Below are 20,450 nucleotides of genomic sequence, written 5' to 3'. Positions count from 1 at the left end.
CGGCAGTGTGTACAGGCCACTACCTATAAACCTAATCCCAGCCGCTCCCCTCCCCACTGCCTTTCAGGGGCCCCTCCCCAGTAAGATAGAGGAAGCAAAGGAGAGAGGGTGGCCAGAGGCTTTGGCAGGGTGACATTTATTTGCCAGGTTCAGCAGGCACACAACCCACTGACCTTCATACACCAGAGCAGACCCACAGGCATGCAGGGAGAAGGGCAGGACTGCCACCAGAGTGCCAAGCGAGGGCCAGGACCAGTGTGGCTGCCAGCCCAGGCTGTGGTGGGGTCTGACAAAGGGCACCTGCCAGGAGCCTCCATCAGGAAACTAGGGAGCCTTATTCCACTTCCTCATCCCAGCAAAAGCAAGTCAGCATGGCTCAGAGGTACCTGGGCCTCTAAGCCCTGATATAAAGGGAAGTGGGTCATAGACATAGAGGGGGTTCCTCTCTATTTTGTCATTGAATTAGGAGACCCGAAAATCTGCCCCTATGAAGGGCACACCCCAAATGAGACTATGGGACACTGCCGTGTGGCAGGCGCCCTGGGATAGAGAGGACTGTGGACTGAGCCTGAGTGGGCCTATCTGGGAAGAGTCAGGGGATATCAGCCCTTCCTGTTTGGCCCAGGGTAAGGAGCCAGCTAGGCTGGTACACTAGGTGCTGGGTCTGCACTCTGCCCTCCCAGTTCTCATTGCTACATCCTAATTGCTTCTCCTTCCCCTTACTGTTTCATGAAACTCAGGACACAGGCCAACCTACTTGCAGGACCCAGGAGGCTAGGAAACAGCACAAGGGTCTTGGGAGGGACTTCCTTGGGACAAAGATGGAAGCTTCTACCCTCCTACTCATTCTTTCACTTCTGAGGACCCCCATGTCTACCAAGCAGTGCCCCTAGCCATACGACCAGTCTTGTCTTAAAGCATACTGCCCTAGACTTTTGCATTCTCTATACCAGCCTGTGTCCACTCCTAGAGCAGCCCACATACCACAGGCACATACCTTCATGTGCAGGAGCCTAAGACCGCTGACAGGGCCTCGCTGGAGGACCAGCTCTTAGGGCAAGGCCACCCAAGTTTAGGGCCTGGGAGAGGATGGGACCTGCAGGGCCTGCCTAGGGGGATTGTGAGGCAAAAAAGGAAAGGGGAAAGGGAGCAGGGACCTCCTGAGTATCCCTAGAGCAGCATCCCACAAGGAACAGAAATTGGTGAAGCTAGCAAAAGACAGAAAAGCCACAAGGAATCCATGCAGGGGCTGGGGCCAGTCCTGCCTCTGGCCGGCCCACCACTCACGCACACACACAGGAGATGAGACTGCTCTCCCGTGGCCCCCAGACATGCCCCACGCTGGGAGGGAGGGGCTGGGAGGAGCGAGGGCATCATGCCAGTGACTCTATGTACAGTGAGAAGCCCCTCAGCCACTCTCCCACCCTCCTGCCCATTCCCTGCCCCCCATCAGCCTGCCTGCTCAGCTGGTCTCCACCCTCCGAGACTCCTGGGCATAGCCCGCAGCCTCTTCCCCTTTACTAGAGGGTGGAGCCTGGCCTGTTGTGCCCCCTGGGGCTGTGCTGTCCGGCTGGGCCAAAGCCGGCTCAGGGGTGGCAGCTGCCTTGGTGGCCAGTGTGACACTGCTTTGAGTAGTGGGCACGGTGCTCTCTTCTGTGGCTGGTGTGGCTCTCCCATCAGTGGCTGGAGTAACACTCCTGTCGGTGGCTGGGGTGACACTCCCATCGGTGGCTGGGGTGATGCTCCCATCGGTGGCTGGGGTGATGCTCCCATCAGTGGCTGGGGTGGTACTGCCATCTGTGGCTGGGGTAGCACTACGGTCTGCAGGGGCTACATTATCACTCTTTGCAGCAAGAGCAGCATCACCCACTGTGGCTGAGGTGGCACTGCCCCCAGGGGCTGGGGCAGCTCCACTTGCAGCTATGGCCCCACCTGTAGCCCCAGGGGTGGCAGTGTCTGTGGCTGGGGCAGACGGGGCTGCGGCCGTGCTGGACTGCTCTGGTGCCCGGAGCCGTTTCATGAGGGTAGTCACTCGGACAGCCTTCTGAAAGGACAGTGGAGAAAGGCTCAGAACGAGGCTGACAGAAACTGGATCTATTCCTTGGCAAAGGCCAAACCCAGACCATTCCATGGTGCCCCTGGCTGCCTCTGACCACCCCAGGGCCAGGGACCCAGCTGCTCAGCACATCCATTTACAGTAATGACAGTGGCTACAGCCATACCTGATGGCTAAAGAAAAGACTGTGTGTGGCTGTAGGGGTGTGAACAGGCAAGAAACTGTAGGTGCCAGAAGGAACACTTGGGATCAGTCCAGGAAAGGGAGCCATCCAAGCCTTACCTTCCACTTAGCCCTGGCAAAGTTCTTTTCAATCTGGGCACAGACACCATCCTTGATGTTCTTATCAGAAGCAGCATTGCCAGAAATCCTGGAAAGGGTGTAAGTACATCTAGATCTGAGGGGGTATGGGCCTTCACAGAGACGGCCCAGCCCTTTCCTTGTAAGATCCAGGGATTACCAGGCAGACTCTCTGGGCTGCCTGAGCTCTGGGTGCCTTGTAACCCACACTCAGGGCCTCAAAAATGGGGACTGCTAAGTGTGAGGACAGAGGCCAAGGGAACCCTAGCCTCTTCTCCCATCCTCCCTGGGCTCTGCTCACCACTCATGGGAGATGGCCTCTTCCGCAGTGATCCGCTGGTCTTGTTCCACCTCCATCAGCCTTGTGACCAGGTCTTTGGCTGGGGACAAAACCAAGGAGAAGCTAGTCATGGGCACACCATCTCGCTGTCTAAAAGTGATGAATGGGCTGAGGGGTAGGAACAGAGTCCAGCAGAGGAGGCTGAAGACAAGTCCCCCACACCAACCCTTCACTCTACCCACATGCTGGGCACCTCCTCACCTGCTTGCGAAATGTCATCCCAGTATGGAGAGTCAAACTCATAGTCGCCAGCCAGGATCTTGCGGAAGAGATTCTTGTCATGGTTCTCATAGTCATCTTCCTCTACCTCCTCATAGAAAGGCGGGTTCCCTGAAAGCCTGCATGGGAGCCAAAGGGCAGGGTCACCAAGCAAGGCCATGGCACAGGCCCCCACCCTGCCTGGCTGCAAGCCTGTTTCCCCACCCATCCACTCACAGGATGTACATGATGACGCCAATGGCCCAGCAGTCCACAGGGCGTCCATACCGCTGCCGGCCTACCACCTCTGGGGCTGCAAACATAGTGTCCATCTGCTGGTCAATATCAGGCCCAGCCAGGCCTGGTACACTCACATCCACTTCCTGGGACTTCCTTCCCTCCCTACGCAGAGCCACTCCTTGAACGCTCTCTCCCACCCTGCCCCAGCCCCGCCCCCTGCTTGCCCAGGTACTCAGGGGTCCCACAGGGCTCCTTGATGAGGCCATTCTCTAGCTTAGCGAGGTGGAAGTCACTGATGACAATCTTTGAGTTCTTCAGCCGATTATAATAAACCAGGTTCTCCAGCTGCTCCAGACAGGAATAGCATGTGGGTGGGCAGAGGAAGATTCCATGAAGACCTCAGAGGCTAGACCAAGACCCCAAGATGCTGCCCACCCCAGCCCCAGAGCAGTTGCCGACTGATCCTTTGACCTGATTCTTGGCCTTACCTTGAGGTTCCTGTGCACAATCTTGAGTGAGTGCAGGTAGGCCACAGCCTCCAGGACCTGCCGTACCACGTTGCTTGTGTCTCGCTCTGAGTAGTAGCCCTGGTCCAGGATCCAGTCAAACACCTCCCTCCCCGTGGCCCTGAGGGACACCAGCCCCTGAGCCTGGTGTGGGCAGGATCGGGGGTGGGGGGAGGATCACTTGGGCAGGCTCCCTATACCAGGCAGCTGGCTGGGCAAGGCACAGGGACCTGGGACCCCAAGTGTCCAGAAAGTGGGCTTTCCCTGGCTGTAGAGGGCAGAGCAGGTAAAGGCCTTGGGGACTGAGGAATCCCGGGACCCCAGACCCACACTCACAGCTCTAGGAAGATGAAGTACTCTTTGCGGGTCACAAACACATCCACCAGTTGCAGGATGTTGGGATGCTTCACCCTGGCAGCAAAGAGGAACCAATAGTTAGGGCTGAGTGAACCCCTAAGAGAAGCTCTGGTTGCCACCATGGGTCACAGCAGACTAACTGGCCAGAGGCTAGTACTGCTTAAGGCCACCTGCCCTCGAAGCCCTTCCCTGCTACCTCCCACCCCACCCCCAGGCCTCACACTCACATTTTGAGGATGCCTATCTCGTTCTTGGCTGCCTTCCGCACCTTGCGGCCGTCCCGCTTCTGGAACTTCTTGCAGGTATGCAGCTTGCCCGTCGTCTTGTCCTTGGCCCGGAAGATCTCACAGAATTCCTCACTGCAGCCAGCAGGCACCCCACTCAGCCCTGGCCTCAGCATGGGCTGCACCCTGTTCCCCTTTCCCCTGCCCTTGCCCACCAGACCCAGCACTCACGTCTTGATGACCTGTCCCAAATCATATCTGTCAGTCACCTCTGATGGCTGGTTATAGTTCTTCTTGTCGCCCAGAGTCACACACCCAAACGGCATTGCCGGGCTCTGAGCTGCGGGTAGGATGGGGTTTGGCTCAGCCATACAACTCCCTCTTCTCCCCACAACATAGAGCCTGCCTCTGGGACACACCAGCCTGGCTCAGGCCAAGCCAGGGGCAGAGACTGCACCAGAAAGGTGGCCAGGCGCTCCTACCCCTGTTTTTCTGGCCATACCTCCAGCCACTCAGCTTGGCTGCCTAAACTACAACAGCCCCAGATTATGAAAAAGGTTTTAGACTGACATCCAGGGAATTATTTTGCATTATATATGCTCAAAAAAAGATTATCAAACAATTTCCTTAAATTTCAGCTAGTACACAGATGAAGGGGGCTGTCACCACCCACCCATCAGATAATTGTCTCTGAAAGTCTGAAGATACCAAGTGTTGGCAAAGATGTGGAGAACGTGAGCACTGCTGGTAGAGAGCAAGTCTCCCCTTTGAAAAACAGTTTGGTAAAACTACTGAAGTCGAACATACCCTATGAACCAGCGACTGCACTGCTAAATATATGCTCTACAGAAATGCATACACTTGTGCAGCAGGACACTCATACAAGAATGCTCATAGAGACAATATTCATAATTGCTAAAACTGGAAACAGCCCAAATATCCATCAACAACAGGATGTATTGTGGTATAGTCACACAATGGAGTATTACACAGCAATGGAAATGAAGGAGCTACAGCTACAACCAACCACATGATGAATCTCACCAACACAATGTTGAGTGAAAAAAGACCCAAAAGAATATATATAGTGTGATTCTATTGATATAGAGTTCAAAATTGGCAGGACTAACCTACACTGTTTAAGGATGCAAACATACTGGTAAAACTGTAAAGAAAAGCTAGGAAATAAGCACCATGAGTCCTTCCAAGAGAAAGAGAGGGGTTGTGATTGAGACAGGACACATGGGAGGATTCTGGAGGGCCTATTTCTGAACCTGAGTGGTGGTTTCATAGGTGTTGGCTTTATAATAATTTGTAAAAATGTACATAGAATTTTTGGGCACACTCCTGGATTTTTGTTATATTTCACAATTTTAAAATGTTAATAGGGGCTGGCCCCGTGGCCGAGTGGTTAAGTTCGCACGCTCTGCTGCAGGCGGCCCAGTGTTTCGTTGGTTCGAATCCTGGGTGTGGACATGTCACTGCTCATCAAACCACGCTGAGGCAGCGTCCCACATGCCACAACTAGAAGGACACACAACGAAGAATATACAACTATGTACCGGGGGGCTTTGGGGAGAAAAAAGAAAAAAAATTTAAAAATCTTTAAAAAAAAAGTTAATAAAAATTATGGCCATTCATACTTAAGAATACTTGGTAACTATTAAAAAGAATAAAGTAGATAAAAATGTAGCCAGCCCTGGTGCTCTAGTCAATTTGACACTCTCACCGCAGCTGATTCGTTTCCCAGTCAGGGAACCATACCACCCATCGGTCGGTTGTCATACTGTGGTGGCTGTGTGTTGCTGTGATGCTGAAAGCTATGCTGTTATTTCAAACACCGGCAGGGTCACCCACGGTGGACAGGTTTCAGCGGGGCTTACAGGCTAAGACAGACTAGAAGAAGGACCTGGCCACCCACTTCCGAAAAAACTGCCATGAAAACCCTAGGAATAGCAGCAGAGTATTGTCTGACACAGCACGAGAGAGTGAGAGGATGATGCAAAAAGACCCAGCAGGGTTCCACTCTGCTGTACACAGGGTCACTAGGAGTCGGAATCCACTCCATGGCACTAACAACAAGATCGAAATGTGCTGCTGTAGGACAGTCTCTGACATACATTGTCAGGTGAAAAAGCAAGGGACAGAAAGGCAGATGAAGGGTGCCGCTGTTTGGGTACATTTTTTAAAGTTTATATACTGGAGTACACTCAATACACTCAACTTCTTTTCTGGAAGGACATCTAAGAAAATAAGAGTGCTCTTTGGGGCAAAGAATTGGGTGTTGGAGGGACAGATTTACACCGTTTATTATTTTTCTGTTAGAATTTTTACTATGATTACTTTTATTGATTTAATAAATATTGCATTTAGGCACAGGGCTTGGGGGATTCCTCAGAGAGAGAACCCCAACCTGGCTGAAGAGGCAAGGAAAGGCTTTGAGGAAGAAACAGCATTAGGGCTAGGCCTTAGAGGGGAAGGATTTGCTAGGAGGCATGCAGGGGTAATGGCCTGGAAAAACAAGACAAGCCTGCCTAGTGCCTCACTGCCAGGGCCCATGGGAGACCTAGGCAGTCAGGTCCAGGGGAGGGGCCCCTGACGAGGAGTCGGGGGGGGGGGGGCGGGAAGAGGGGACGGGGGTGTGTGTGTTCCAGGCACAAGGGTGACAACACGCAGCTGACTGCAGTGAGTTCCAGGCACTCTGGTACCTGGAGCATGGCGCCTCACGGGTCTGCAACCCTGCCCTGCCAGCCTAAGCCATACCTGCTGTGCTGGGTGGACTGGCTCCAACACCAAAAGGAAAAGGTACTCACAGCCCTTGTTCAGAGGTAAACTTCAGGAGAGGAGTTGGTAACAGTGTCTGGACCTTTGCAAACCTGACCCAGAGTTTGCCTCCATAACACATCATCAATGTGACACTGGGGCTATAGAAAGCTCTGCACAGAGGCTGCATTCAAACTGCTCTGCCTCTGCTGACTGTGCATATTCTCCCTCCACACCGATCAGTGCTTGTTGTGCACAGGCCTGGGCTGTGGCCTTGACTACCTAGATGCTTCCCTAACTGGAGTCACTCACAGCCACAGGCTAGCAGAGAAGGAAGGAAGCCAGCCCGAGAGAAAGCAGCTTGGGTCAGAGGGACTCTGTCAGCCAGGGTGAGAGGCCAGGACCCACACAAGCCTTATGGCCAGCTCTGGCTGCTCCTTGCTTCCTCCCAGGCAGAGGCCACCCACTTCCCAGGGATCACAGCTCTGGAAGCGCTCCCTCAAATCCGCCCTCAGCATTAGGGAACAAATTCCATCATTCCCTCATCTGGGTTGTTTGGGCTCAGGGAACACAAATGCATTTCACTGGCGTGATTTAAGCCAGGGCTTAAGCCATCTTGTGAGGCACTGCAGAGGCAAACAAGAGAAGCTTTGAAGATCATCCCCGACTGCGTGTCTTTGCCACCACGGTCACAGCCCTGTTCCTGCATCTGCCAGGGAGGAGCATGTGGCTGGAATCCCACTCTCACAGCTAAGAGTAGAGGCACAGCCACCCACCACTGCCGGCCACCCATCTCTAATGCCCTAACAATCTGGGGGAGGGGGCCTGCATCAGTCCCCTCAATGACTCTAACATGCAGTGATTCCCTTTCAGGCTGGAATCTAAGGGCCATGTACCGGGTGGGAGGGTGGTATCTCAGTCTGCAGGTGCCCCAGGAGGGCTGGGAGGGACCTATGTCCCAGCTCTCTTGCTTTGCTTACACCATTCCCCCTGGCAGGAATGCCCTTCCCCCAAAGCCTCTCATCAGTATCTTATTTGTCACGGCAGTTATTTATAACATAAAAAAAAAAATCAGCAACTACCTAAACATCCAACAACAGGTGACTCGCCAGCTCAACTGTGTCTGTGCAACGGCAGGAAGTGTGGGCACTGGCAAGGGCACTGCCCATCTTGGCCTCCCGTGGAGCCACCTCCGTATGAGCTAGGTGCTGAGACCAGGGCTGAATCTTCTTTCATTGTGGTTTCTGACATTATACGGTTATTTGTGCCACAAATTGTCTAAAACAATCCTGATGCTCAAGATAATGGCCCTTCTCTGAGATACCTTCCACAACCTCCACCTCCCTCCACCCCATATCAACAGCTCCCTGCTCTGCCGCATGGCATAGGAAGTTTTGTATATGCCTGTCCCTGATCTTGGCCCAGCTTTTGCCATGTATATGCACTCGTGCCCACAGGGACCCAGGGCTGGTCTCGGGATCTGTCTCCACTAAGGAAATCCAGGCCTCTGCTCATAGTCACATCAGCCAGGAGCCATGTCCTGCAGCTTCGTAGTTGGCACAGGGACAGATCTGCCTCCCTTCTACCATGGCTACCCTGATCTCAGCCAGTCACTGCTTCTCCTCACCAGTCTAAGTGAACTCACTTGCCGCCACCCCTAACTTGGCCCCAGGATGAAGAGGAGAAAGGGACATCCTGCTTCCAACTAGTGCCCTAGTCCCCTCCATGCTCACCCTCTCTACCATCTGCTACCCACTGCTGCTGCCTGGGAGGCTGCTGCTGTGTGCACCAAGCCCCTGGCACCTGCTTGCAAGGAAGGCTTTGGCCCCAAAGCTGGGAGGAGCAGCCAAGGGACAGCTTCAAGAACAGTGGAAGGCCAGGCAGAAAAGGGTTTGCATTTCTCACCCCCATGGCCCAGACAGCTCAGACACAACACCCAATAGTGGAGAGCTCTCCTCCCAGCGACACAGGACCTAGGCTCTGCCTCAGGTCCACACTGGGACAAGGGAGGGCACAGGAGACCCATAGCAGCCATTTCCCTAGAGACGTGGCTCCTTCCATTCTCTGCAGAGAAACTGAATGGGGTGCACAGGGGGTTGTCCAAAGGGAGCTTGGGGGTGTGCAGAGCCTGGCATTGCCACTGCCCCTCCAGCAGGGTTAAGGGAGCTTAGGGGCCAAGCACTCTCCGGTTAATGCCTGCTCAAGTCTGACCCCTGGGCTCAGGCAACTGAGCCTCAGGCAACCTCTGCCTATTGGTGCCCTGCTTATTGAAGCCTAAGGCATGTCTGGCCCAGGGGAAGACTGAGTGGGACAGAGGCCAGCTCCAGAGGCCCAGATGTCCTACACTGGAGCCCCTGTTCGGACCCCACCTTCCATAGCCATAAACAGGAGATTCCTGCTACCTTGGTCCTCTGCCACGTGGGGCTCCAGAGCTTGCAGTAAATCTAGGGAGGCCATGAGGGGCCCAGGAGGCCTCCAGCTATCTCCCAAGAGCTGTGGGCAACATCTCCCAATTTAATGCAGCTGTGAACACCAGCCTGCAGGCAACCCCCCTCCTCTTCTATGCTCTCCTCTCTCAGAGACTGGGGCTGGGTTTCCTGCTGCAATGGACATGCATAGGCCCACGCCCTGCCTGGCCCACGGTTGAGGCCTCACTCACAGGACAGGGAGAAATAAAGACCTCACTCTCAGGGTCTGGTGTCGGGAACCAGAGCCAAGCTTCTAGCTCAGTGTCCAATTGCTTCAGGGAACTGGGCAGGGGGTTCCCCTGGCTGGGCCTCAGGCTCTAGTTACATCATAGTCCATTGTTCCTGCTGCTGACTCTCTCCCATCTAATGAGGGAGCATGGAAAGGAAGATTTCTCCAGTCTTGGGGGTGGGCACACAGTCCAGTGCTGCCTCCAGAAAAGTTCAGCCCTCAACGTTCGGGCAGAGCCAAGAACCAACTGGCCCCTCCCAGGCACCTGAGGTCCCAATCTTTGAACCCCTGAAGGAAAATCCACTGGAAGCCCCACTTCCCTGTGGGTAAAGGAGAGGAAATGCTGGGGAAGGCCGCAGAGTAAAGGGTTGCTATGGTGATGGAAGTTTTAAAACAAGGGGGGTAGGGATGTCAGCCAAACCCCTTCTCCAAGAATTCCCTCAGACTTTGGCCTGGTTCCTTCCCAATGGGTTCTGTGACCCTGGTCCCCATAAGGAAGAGGATGTGGGGGAACCAAGAGATTTTAGAAAAGGCGGGGGGGGGGGGGGGGGCAGGGACACAGGAAGACAAAGACAGAAGCTGCAATGGAAGAGGAGCAAAGAGGCAACAGAGGAAAAGGTACACAGGCACAAAGACACAGGAGGGGAAGGTGGGCAAGGGGTTCTGAAGGGGCCTATGGGTATGCAGCAGAGCCCTAAGCTCTCCATGGCCATGTGCTCTGAACACCTGGGCCAGGAGCTGCCCCTGGTGCCTGGACCTCTGAGACTGAACCCTCTTGTATCCCCTAGACATGCACTGGACTTGGTGTGGGAGGCACAGTTGTAGCCGTGGGGAAGAGGCCAGCTGTTACGGTCCCCTCAGTCAGAACAGTTCCTCAGCCCCTCTCCCTGTCATCACAGCAGCTTAGGTAAGGCAGGTCCAACATGTCGCAGGCACAAGCTTGGGGGGATGGAAATGAAGCTTGGAGACCCGGCTTCCTTTTCCAGCCCCTCCTCTCAGCTGGCACAGCTCTGCCTAGACTCCCCAGCCGTGTGCCACCCCCCGCCCCAATCTGCTGTCCTTGTCAGGCCTCGGGTCCCCAGGGCCCCTCTTGCAATTCAGCCTAATTCCCTGCCACTGCCGTTCTCCTCCCCAACAGTGGATCCTGTTAGGAGGGCCAGAAACAGCACCCCAAGCAACCCAGAAACAGGATAACAACTGCACAGCACCTCGCCCCCATGCCTCAATTTCCCTAGACAGAGATCATGGACTCTGTAGCTTTCTCCCAGGGTCAAGGACTGCTCGTGAGTGGTGGCCAGGGCATGGGCTGGAGAGGAGGCCAGCAGCAGATATGGGAAAGGCAGCCTATGGCACCTGGGGGTCCACATCAAATGCTGTAAAAGAAAGGGAGACCCCTGCCCCACCCCAGGGCCCAGGCTGACACTGAGGGGAGTGGAAACACTCATTTCCCAGTTGAGAAAACTGGGGCCCAGCTGATGGCTAAAGCTGACAGGAATCAACTGGGAGTGAGGGAGGGGGCTCTCTGCACTTGGTCCTGGGGGTCTCAAAGCCTGGGCTTTGGAGGAGGGTGGCAGGACAAGGGCTGGACTGCTGCAGACTGAGCTCTCGGTAAGAGACGAGGGCCCTGATCCCTAGGAGAGAATGTGGTGGAGCAGGCTCTGCCTAGAGGGTGCGGACAAAAGCAGTTTGGCAGAGCTATGAGGGGCTGGGAGAGCCCAGGGTCTCTGGCAGACGCTACAAGCTGGGGAAGGCAGAAACTCACTTGCTCATTGTCCACCACCCCCAGCCAGGAGCCCTGCTCCCCACCGTGATGCCACCCTGACCCCCTTCTCCAGTGCTGCTGACTCGCCCCCGCTGGCACAGCAACACACATGCGGGAGGCACACGTGTGAGCACCAAGCCCCGCACCTCCCAGCAGAAACATGTGCGTCCCCCACCCCCACCGCGCAGCGCTGGGTCGGAGCCTCGCACCCCCGGCTGGCCCCCACATTAAGGCTTGGAAGCTGGATCTTGGCTAGCGGGGCTGCTGGTCCCCAGGGGCTTGGAGCCTCCTCCCCCACCCCGCGGCAGCCCCGCCCAGCCCCCTTCAGGTTGTCGCCCATAAAGAACTCTCCGTTGTCATGGAAATTAGTGACTGCCTTGCGGGAGGGAGGAGGCCCGGGGGCAGTTGGGAGGCGCTGGAGGCGGCTCTGGGAGTCAGGAGAGATGGCTCAGCTCTTGGCCCCTACCCCCATGGGGTACCACGAATGTTCGAGGGTTAATGTTTTCACAATCAGGAGCCCAGCGAGAAAGCGGGGTAGTAGGGGGGACGGGCAGGGAGGGGAAATTCGCCTGGACCTGAGTCTCAGAGGCTTTCCCTGGGACCCCCGATAGGTTCGAGGTGACGAGGAACTTTAGCCCAACCCTTCATGCCGACCCTCGGATCTACAGAGCACGCGTGCCCGGCCCCCGCCAGGACCCCATGCCCACGCGGCGCCTCCGCGCACTCGGCGACCCGAACCTTGAGCCAGAGACCCAATCCCCCCAAGATCCCCAAAACGCGCCTTCGAGGGGCACCCCGCCCCCGCCCAGCCCGCCCCGCACCTGCAGCGCCGGTCGGTCACAGGGAGGAAGCGATCGCGGGTTCAGTGGGGCGCCGAGGGCTCCGGGGGCGGCGGGCAGAATCCGCTCCGGGCACGCGGGGCAGACGCGGCGCCAGCTGCAGCCGCTTCGGCTCGCGAACCTCCAGCATCTCCCGCCGCTCGTCCGCACCGGATTCGCACCCCGGGCCGGGGGCGGGCTGGGGGCGGGGCCTCCCTCAGCCAGCCCCGCCCCGACCCTGGCGGAGCCTGAGGCTGGAATCCCACTCAAAGGTGGGCTGAGGAGGGGTGGCGGCCCAGTCGGTAAGCTCTGGCCTGCCTGGCCCTGGCAAGGTTCTCAAAGGCCCCTTTAGGCCCTCGGACTGACCGGGCAACAGGGGCCGGAGGCGCCTTCCCAGGCCCATTGTAGGTGGTAGGGAGTAGGAGGTGTCGGGAATGCCTAAGTCCTGGAGCTGCACAGGAGTCTCTTGGCAAGTGGTAGTCCCCAGGGGACCGGCGCTCTGCCCAGCTCCCCAAATCTAAACCAAAGGGTGGAACCTACTTAAAAGAACCAAGTGGCTAGTCACTAGGGCAAGCTGCTCTACAGACTGGCATCTCCTAGCTAGGAGTAGTAAACACATGGGTGTGTGTGTACAAGTGGTCAGTGAGGGCCCCAGACCACGGTGGCAGAGTCTCCCACCAGCTCCACCCTCCTCTCCTGCAGTTCAAAGCCTTTCCCATCACCAAGTCCCAGCCAGGAGCCTGGCCCAGTCTACCTCCTCCTGTGTGGCACTGAATTTCCCAAGCTGTAAAAGTCACCTGTGACATGGTGTGGACTCTGCTTTCCTCCCTGTTTAATCACCCTCAAACGCTTCATGAGCAGCATCACCATCAGTGGCCTGGGCTGGGATATGGGGATACAGGTGCTGTAGCACCAAGGTGCCGTACTAGACCTGGCCCCTGACTAGAGGAGGCTGAGAACTGCTAGGAAGAAGCTCTGAAGGAAGTCCTTGGCCATTTCTCTGTCCCTTGTCAGGGAGGCACGTGGACTCTATGCTTGCACCACCCCTGTCACAAGCCCCTAGGCCAGTACTGGAGGGCCAGATTTAAGCTTCTTGGTGGCCAGAACTGGGCTCTACCCCACCGAACCCTCCCAGTGAGCCTCCTGATCCCATCCTGGGTGGAGTCATCTCCAGACCCTTGGCCGTGTTGACAGAGTCTCTCCTGCCTGGCTCCCCACGGCTGCTGACAGGGCAAGTGAGAAGTTGGGTCTGAAGCTGGAAGGCTAGCCTGGGAAATGACTGCTCAAAGAAGGCCCCTCAATATCTTCCTCCAGAGGGGTCATCGTGGAGTCCTTCACAACCTTCCCTGGCTTTGGGTCACTTCTTCCAGGCCAGGCTGATGCCAACTCTAGTCTCCCTGGACTCTGGGTGGTCGCGGGCATGGCACCAACTCTACCACTGGGTAGCAATCTCCTAGCGGGCTGGGCATCTACAGGGCAGAGACTGTGTCTCATCTCAGTATGCTCAGTTCATGTCCACAGAATGAATGAATGGTCTGGCACTCAGTCCTTTCTGCTGTCTGCCCCCTGTCCTTGAAACAACGGTTCTCTGAGTTGTATGGTACAGCCGAACCATGGTTTGCTGACCCCACACATGTCACACATGTTTTCTCTCTTTTCTAAAGGTTGTGGCTATCCAGGCATGGAGCAGCTGGGCCAAGGAGAAGCTCGAATAGGAGATTTAGAGGCAGAGGAAGAGGCAGCTCACTAGAGCCCTGCCTGCTGCTGGCAGTGCTCCACCTCTTCTTGGTCCTGCGCACACTCCATGTGCCTGTGGGTGAGAGCACGTGGCAGGGTGTGTGTGCACACGTGTGAGTGTGTCTGTGTGTGTGCGCGCTCTTATGCTGAAGGAGATGACAGCAGCACAGCGTGTGCTGTGGTGCCCAGGGGCACGTGTATCTGCATTCTGTGTGTACTCAAGCATGCTTGCTTGCACGTGCATGTGGACCTGTAGCTAGTCCCTAGAGCTACGGGTCCCTGGAGCTACTGGTGCCCTTCTCGCCTGACACAGGCCTCAGGATTATGGAAGCTGAATCAAAGTGTGAGAGCAGGACATGGGAAGAGGTTGGACCATGCCCAGGGATGAGGAGGGGCTGTGATGACCCTACATCGTTGGCTGTTTCTAGTCTCTCCTCCTAGAGAAGCCCCTCACTTTCAGGTGTGTGTGGAGGTAGCCAGGTCTTTGCCCTTTGTGGAGAGGGTAACCTAAAGACAAGAATCCAGGGTCAAGACTGGGTCATGGTTTGTCCCTCAGCCCCCAGCCAGAGAGGCACAGGCAGGATAGGGCTTCAGTGTCTTGGCTTCGATCTCCAGCTGCCCTCTGGGCAGGAAGTAGCAACACCAGCTGAATGCCATCCTCTCAGTTCTTCCAGGCCGTGGACTGGGCTGACATGGAGTTTTATTCCTACCCCCACTATTCAGAGCCAGACAAGGTCAGGGGCCATGACTTCTAGCCATCCTCCTGGCCAGAGGGCCAGCAGGAGGTGCTTTAGCACATGGCACCGTTTGGAAGAAGATGGGGCAGTTGGCATTAACATTGCCTGGTAGCCTCTGTGAGGATCTTCTGAGGAGGACTGTACTCCGGCCACCCTGAGTCAGGAGGCTGAGCAGGAGAAGGAAGCCCAAAGTTGACAGTTCTGACTCCCGCCAGAACTAGACAGTCAGAAAGGCAGGATAAGGTGTGAGCCTCTGTATCCACAGAGCCTACAAAGCAGGCCCGAGCATCATCCCCCAGCTCAGGTCATACCTCCCATCCAAGATCCAGGACTTATTTGCCCCCCCACTCCAACTTCCTGCCCCAGGACACCAAAGGCCAGCACTCCCATACCTTCATATTCTGACTGGCCAACAGAAGCCCCTGCCAACACAGCATAGAGCTCCAGCCAAAATTCAGACTTTAGGAGGTACCTACATTACCAGGCCAGCTCCCCCAAGAAGCCCTGACTGATAGGGACCCTCCCCTGGGGGAAAGAAATGCTCCAGGCTCCAGCCATCTTTGGAACTTTTTGGCTGTTTTCCATGTTGCTGGCCTCAGCCCCCCATATAGGGCCCAAGATGGAGGAAGGCAAGTAGTCTTCTCCTCTGGAGCTAGGGGAGGGGGCTGTCCCCCCACTTCATGACTCACTCCAGGCTGTGTGGGTTATTACATTATGTTTGAAATTTCCATGGCAACCAACTGGCAATCAAGGGTAATTGCGCTTGTCGCCAGGGCAACGGGGCAAAACCCACAGCAGCCACTCTGTGTTTGCCCTTGAGGTGCAGTAAAGGTCAGGCTAGACCAGAGCCAATGCCAGCTGAGGGGCTTGGGGATCTCTGGAAAGGATAGGATTGCCAAGGCTGTTGGAGTTGTAGTGTACAGAGGCAGGGTGTGCCTTGGGAATGCCAAGGGCCCCATCCCTGACCCCATGCCTGGACCTCTGCCCTTCACCACACTACCCTGTGCCTAAAACATGCCACAGTGTTCAAAGAAAGCAGAACCAGAACTTTTATGTGTTCACAGATGGTATTTGTAGATAGCCCATGGACCCTCCTCCTCGTACTCATGGCGGCTGATCCATAGGCTCTGGAAGGAGTCCCGGGATGCCATGATGGAGCCTCCAAGCCAAGCAGCAACCGCACGATGGGGAGAGCCCAGCACAGTGGCACGGGGGCCCAGCTCCTGTCTCAAGCGCTCAGGAAAGCCACTCACTAGGGTGCTTCCACCGTCCAGCACCACATTGGCCAGCAGCTGCTCCTGCTGCTTGGCCTCCAGCCGACTGATGCTTTGAAGGGCAAGTTGTGGGAGGCCTGGCTGGTTGAGGCCTAGCAGATTGGGCTGGAAGAGGGCCTCAGGGCAGCAGAAGCACTCAGAGCCAAGGGAGATGACCTGCTTGTCTGGAAGCATGAATTCCACCCGGGCTTGGGCCTGGGTGCGGGCCAGCTCAGCTGTCATATCCATGGCCATGTAGCAGCAGTGCTCTTTAATCTGGTTGACCAGTCCTGCCTTGGGTGGTGAGTGGCTACGTGCCAACAATAGCTGAGCCAGGTATTCAGTAAGGTCAGCACCGGCCACATCCAGCCGGTAGGTGTCAACTGGGGCGAGATCCCCAGTAAGGATGGGCGCCACGTAGGAGGTGCCATGGCCGCTGCCCAGCACCAGTCCAGTGGTGCGCCCGTAAGCATAGAGTGCCAGCAGGGCCTGATGCACTGTCTGCATGGCTGGCACATGGAAATGCTCAAAGAGTATTTCAGCCACCTTTTCTCGGTTGGTGCGTGGTGAGATGGGTGAGTCGGCCACAAGCACAGCCAGCTCCTCAGGCTGCACGCCCAGCCTGCAGTGGAACAGGTGCTGCCACAGCACCTCTAGTGCATCCCAATCAGAGACCACTCCTCGATTCAGCACCGAGTAGGAGCCCTCTTGGTTCTCAGGCACTGCATACCTGGGCTGGCCCTGGACTGGGTGCTGCAGCAGCTGGACACGTGAGGGCACCACACTGAGGATGTGGTCCTCTCCAGCCAGTCCACATTTGGTGAAGCCTGTGCCTGTGTCGATCACCACAGCCGCCCTGTCCTGGTAGGGGCCCAATGAGTGGCAGCAGAGCACTGGGGACAGTACTGGCAGAGCATCTGTGGTGGACACCAGCTCATAGCAGGCTCCACGGAGCAGGCCAAGGTGGGCGACCACTGATGAGTGTGTAACATCCTCAGCTGTCAGCTTGAAGTGGGGACCCTGAGACTCATTGCCCACCAGGGCCATGGGCAAGACTTTGCAGCCAGTGCCAGGTGTGGTGAAAGTGATCAGGGAAAGCTGCTCTTCCTGGGCCCTGGGGGAGCCCTCAGGTTGCCGGGATGAGAGCTGATGCATACTGGAGCTTTGAGTGGCACCCATGCTAACCTTTTCTCTGCTCACACAGACACAGGTCTCCTCAGGGGCCAGGGGCACCCGAAGTACCCCTACATGGGGAGGCAGGCCCAAGGTCTCACCTTCTTGGCACAAGGTGGAAGCCTGGCCAGGCACCCTGGTGGTGGAGGGCCCTCTTGAGAGGATGGGCTCTTTGGAGATAGGGGCTTCCTGGGAAAATGGAGGTTGCCCAGTGAGAGAAAGCTGCCCGGTAAGAGGGGTCCCAGTGAGAGGGAGCACACCAGGAAGGGGGGTCTGCCTGGTGAGGAAGCACTGCTCAACCGACAGAGGCTGACCAGTTGGAGGGGGCTGTTCAGCGAGGGGATGCTGCTCAGCTAGTGGGGGCCGACCTCTGAGGGGAGCCTGCCCAGAACCTCCAGCCCGAGAGAAGTCAGGTTGAGCAGTAATGAACTGTTTCTGGTTGTGGCTGCCTATATCCTCCTGGAGCAGCGATCTGGGCACCTCCTGGGTTTTGGCTGGTGGAGCAGGCTCTGGGATCTGCTCTGAGTTCATCCACTGCAGTTTCTTGGCCTGGACCATGGAGGTATCCTGCATCCTGGAGGCATCTAGCATCCAGATGGTGTGACTCGCTTCATTTTTTTCAGCATCTGGTTTGGACCAGCCAGGATCATGGACATTGCTCAGTATCTTCTCACCAAATTGTAGGGGCATCCCCAGTGGAACGGGCCCAGTAAGCATCCCCACCCTGATGGGTGTCTCAGTACCAGGAGAGTCCCATGACTCCAGGTTGAGCCTGGCCTCCTTGGGAACCAGGGCTACCTCTCGGTAGCTGCCAGAGGAGAGGCTGGAGGGCACGGGGCTGGACAGCACAGGTGAGGTGGACCAGAAGCTGGAGTGATTGTTGTCAGGGGAGAGGATGGGCATGGCCAACAGCTGGGTAGACAGCATATTTTCAGGGGCATAGATGGGTGGGTGGCTGGGCACAAGGCCCACTAGCACTGCCCGTGAGCCCATGGGGTCATGGCACAGCAGCCCCATCCTGCTATTGCCTGTGGCCATATCAAATACCAGCACACGGTCTTCCACAGTGTCCTGGAGCTGGCAAGTAGGGGCACTGGAGGTGGGGATCTGCATGGCTTCCTTGAGAGACTGGACTGGGGTCTGCTTGTGGCAGGTTACTTGGTAGGCAGACAGTGGCACATTGGAGCAGGTGTTGTTGCAAACATTGAGGGGCTGCTGGTTTGGCTGAGAGCTGCAGATCTCCTGGCTACTCCTCTGGGACTTGGGGGTGTCCGGGGGTCCTGAGCCCGGTGTTGGGCTACCTGGCCTGGAGATAGAGACCAGGGGCTTCTCCACTGTGTTCTTGGACTGCTTGGGTAACACCTGCCTTCTGGCAACCTCGTGCTCCTGGGCATGGTCTGGGGACTCTTTTGGAGTGGGTGCTGGGGTGGGAGGCTCCTTCTGAGAACGGAAATTCACTTTGCCCTGGCAGGATGTGACCACTTTGGAAGACTCCAAGAGGATTGACTGTCGGTTGCCACACTTCCTGAGCAGGAGGTCTTGAGACAGGCCCTTGGTAATGGCAATAGTATTAGTCAGGTGGTTAAGGTTGCAGGTATAATGTTCAACTGCCGCTGGCATTGGGGTTGTATCCAGAGCTGGAGTATTGGCTTGAGCTGGAGTTGTTGGAGGAGCCTGAGCCAGACACGGGCACTTGCCCTGGCCCTGATCTTGGGCTGTAGCCAGAAGAGGACCTTGGGCTGCAGCTAAGCCATCCTCCCCTGAAAGGAAGTAGGGTAGCCACCGACTCTTCCTGATGCCTGAGGGGGCTATCTGATTGGGGCTGCAAGGGCCTTTGCCCCAGCCTACCAGGACTTTAGCTGGAGCCTTGCCTTCCCCCTCAACCTGCACCTGAATCCGGGAGCGGCAGGGTCCATGCTGGGCCATGTCACTGGTGCTGTCACTGCGAGTGCACACAGGTAGGGCCAGGGTCCCATTCTCCATGACGAGATGCATTTGGGCTCCCACGATGGGGCTTGGAAACGAGCTAGTGGAGGAGAGTCTCAGGGCATCCTGGGAGGCCCGCTCACAGCCACACTGTGAGCTAACCTCAGTAGGGTCCCGGAGTAGCTGGTGAATGGGCTCGGGGGCGTGAGCTTGGGGGGCTGGGCCACAGGCCTCATCAGTGATGGCCTCAGTGGACAATGACAACCCCTGCCTGAAGCATACAGATCCTGAGTTTATCCATGGTCCCTGGGACCCTCTGAGGCCACCCCCCAGCTCCTGGCTGCCAGCCGAGGGGTGGCTCTGGGGGCCCGATGGATCAGGGCCCCCCACCTTCTTGGTGACTTCCATAGTCCTGCTCCATGCCCTAGCTGCCCTGCCCCCACTTCATTGCCATGGCAACCCCACACATCACAGCCCCCAGTGACCTGGGGGGTAACAGTGTGGGAAACCAGGGGCCCCACCCCCATGAAGAATGGGGGCCTGCCCGGGGAACCTTGGGAGACAGAAAGGCCCAGGGACCCCGGTTAACTCTGCCAACCCTGGGCCTCCTCTCCCCTTACTCACCAGGTGACCACTCTGCTCAAGCTAGCCCTAGAGCCAGGGCAGAGTCGTGAGATGGGGACAATGTAAGGCCAAGGGAGAAAGGTAAGCAGGGGAGATGCTAAGGAAGCCCCTGGTTTCCCAGTCTACCACACATGTCAGACTTGGCTCTTTCTCCTCATTTCCCATATGGTGACTCGAGACTTAAGCGCTGACCCAGGGATGCAGTTCCAAGTATGTGACATGAGGCCCTTCAGGGTCCAAAGCCCCTTCACTACTCAGTCATGGGAGGCAGAAAAGGGCGAGGGGCCCAAGCTCAGGCCCAAGCTCCCTTTCCCCATGTTCCCCAGCTCCCATTCCAGGGACAGCAGCTCCTTGGCAGTCTTTCTGCTCCAGATGGTTCTCCTCTGCCTGTGTTTCATAGAGCCCCCTCCCCAGAGCCACATGTCCTTGAAGCCCAGGACCAGTATCCCACAGAGGTGGGGGTGGGGACAGCAAGGGTGGGGCCTCTGCTCAGAATCCTCAAGTCAGAATGGAATGTTCTAGCTCTTGTCACATTGTGTCGTTTACCTTGGCCAGAAGTGGGGCAGAGCACTGGGCATAGGGTTAGGTCACAGGGGACACAGGACCAGCCAAGTGGCAATTACAGGATGGGGCATAGTAGGGACACAGTGGTTACAGGGCTGTCTACACAATGGCCACAGGGCTGGCTACACACTGGGGGTACGGTGGGTACAAGACTGGGCACAAAGTGGGCATAGCT

At 56.6% G+C, this 20,450-nt stretch overlaps 2 protein-coding genes across 4 annotated transcripts; both read right to left on the bottom strand.

The window, feature by feature from the left end:
- Positions 1–120: 120 nt before the first annotated feature.
- On the bottom strand, positions 121–12,803 carry CAMKV (CaM kinase like vesicle associated). Of its 3 annotated transcripts, none has more exons than XM_070575249.1 (12): positions 12,265–12,803; positions 4,453–4,561; positions 4,225–4,356; positions 3,977–4,051; positions 3,623–3,761; positions 3,359–3,479; positions 3,132–3,207; positions 2,898–3,034; positions 2,658–2,736; positions 2,339–2,426; positions 1,933–2,044; positions 121–1,830 (listed from the first exon to the last, which is right to left on the bottom strand). In XM_070575249.1, exons 2-12 carry the CDS (start codon positions 4,545–4,547, stop codon positions 1,463–1,465), a joined length of 1,422 nt encoding a protein of 473 aa, XP_070431350.1. In that variant the 5' UTR covers positions 4,548–4,561; positions 12,265–12,803; the 3' UTR covers positions 121–1,462. The 3 variants fall into 3 exon arrangements, with proteins under 3 accessions (XP_070431350.1, XP_070431351.1, XP_070431349.1); XM_070575250.1 differs by having other exon boundaries at positions 121–1,821; XM_070575248.1 differs by having other exon boundaries at positions 121–2,044.
- Positions 12,804–15,760: 2,957 nt separating this feature from the next.
- LOC103557331 (uncharacterized) lies at positions 15,761–20,397 on the bottom strand. The gene has a single exon (XM_008529770.2). The coding sequence runs from the start codon at positions 19,493–19,495 to the stop codon at positions 15,794–15,796; it is 3,702 nt and encodes a 1,233-aa protein (XP_008527992.1). The 5' UTR covers positions 19,496–20,397; the 3' UTR covers positions 15,761–15,793.
- Between the last annotated feature and the right edge of the window lie 53 nt (positions 20,398–20,450).

Source organism: Equus przewalskii, chromosome 15, assembly GCF_037783145.1.
Source record: "Equus przewalskii isolate Varuska chromosome 15, EquPr2, whole genome shotgun sequence".
Taxonomy (NCBI): domain Eukaryota; kingdom Metazoa; phylum Chordata; class Mammalia; order Perissodactyla; family Equidae; genus Equus; species Equus przewalskii.
This window is presented reverse-complemented; position numbering and strand designations above follow the sequence as displayed.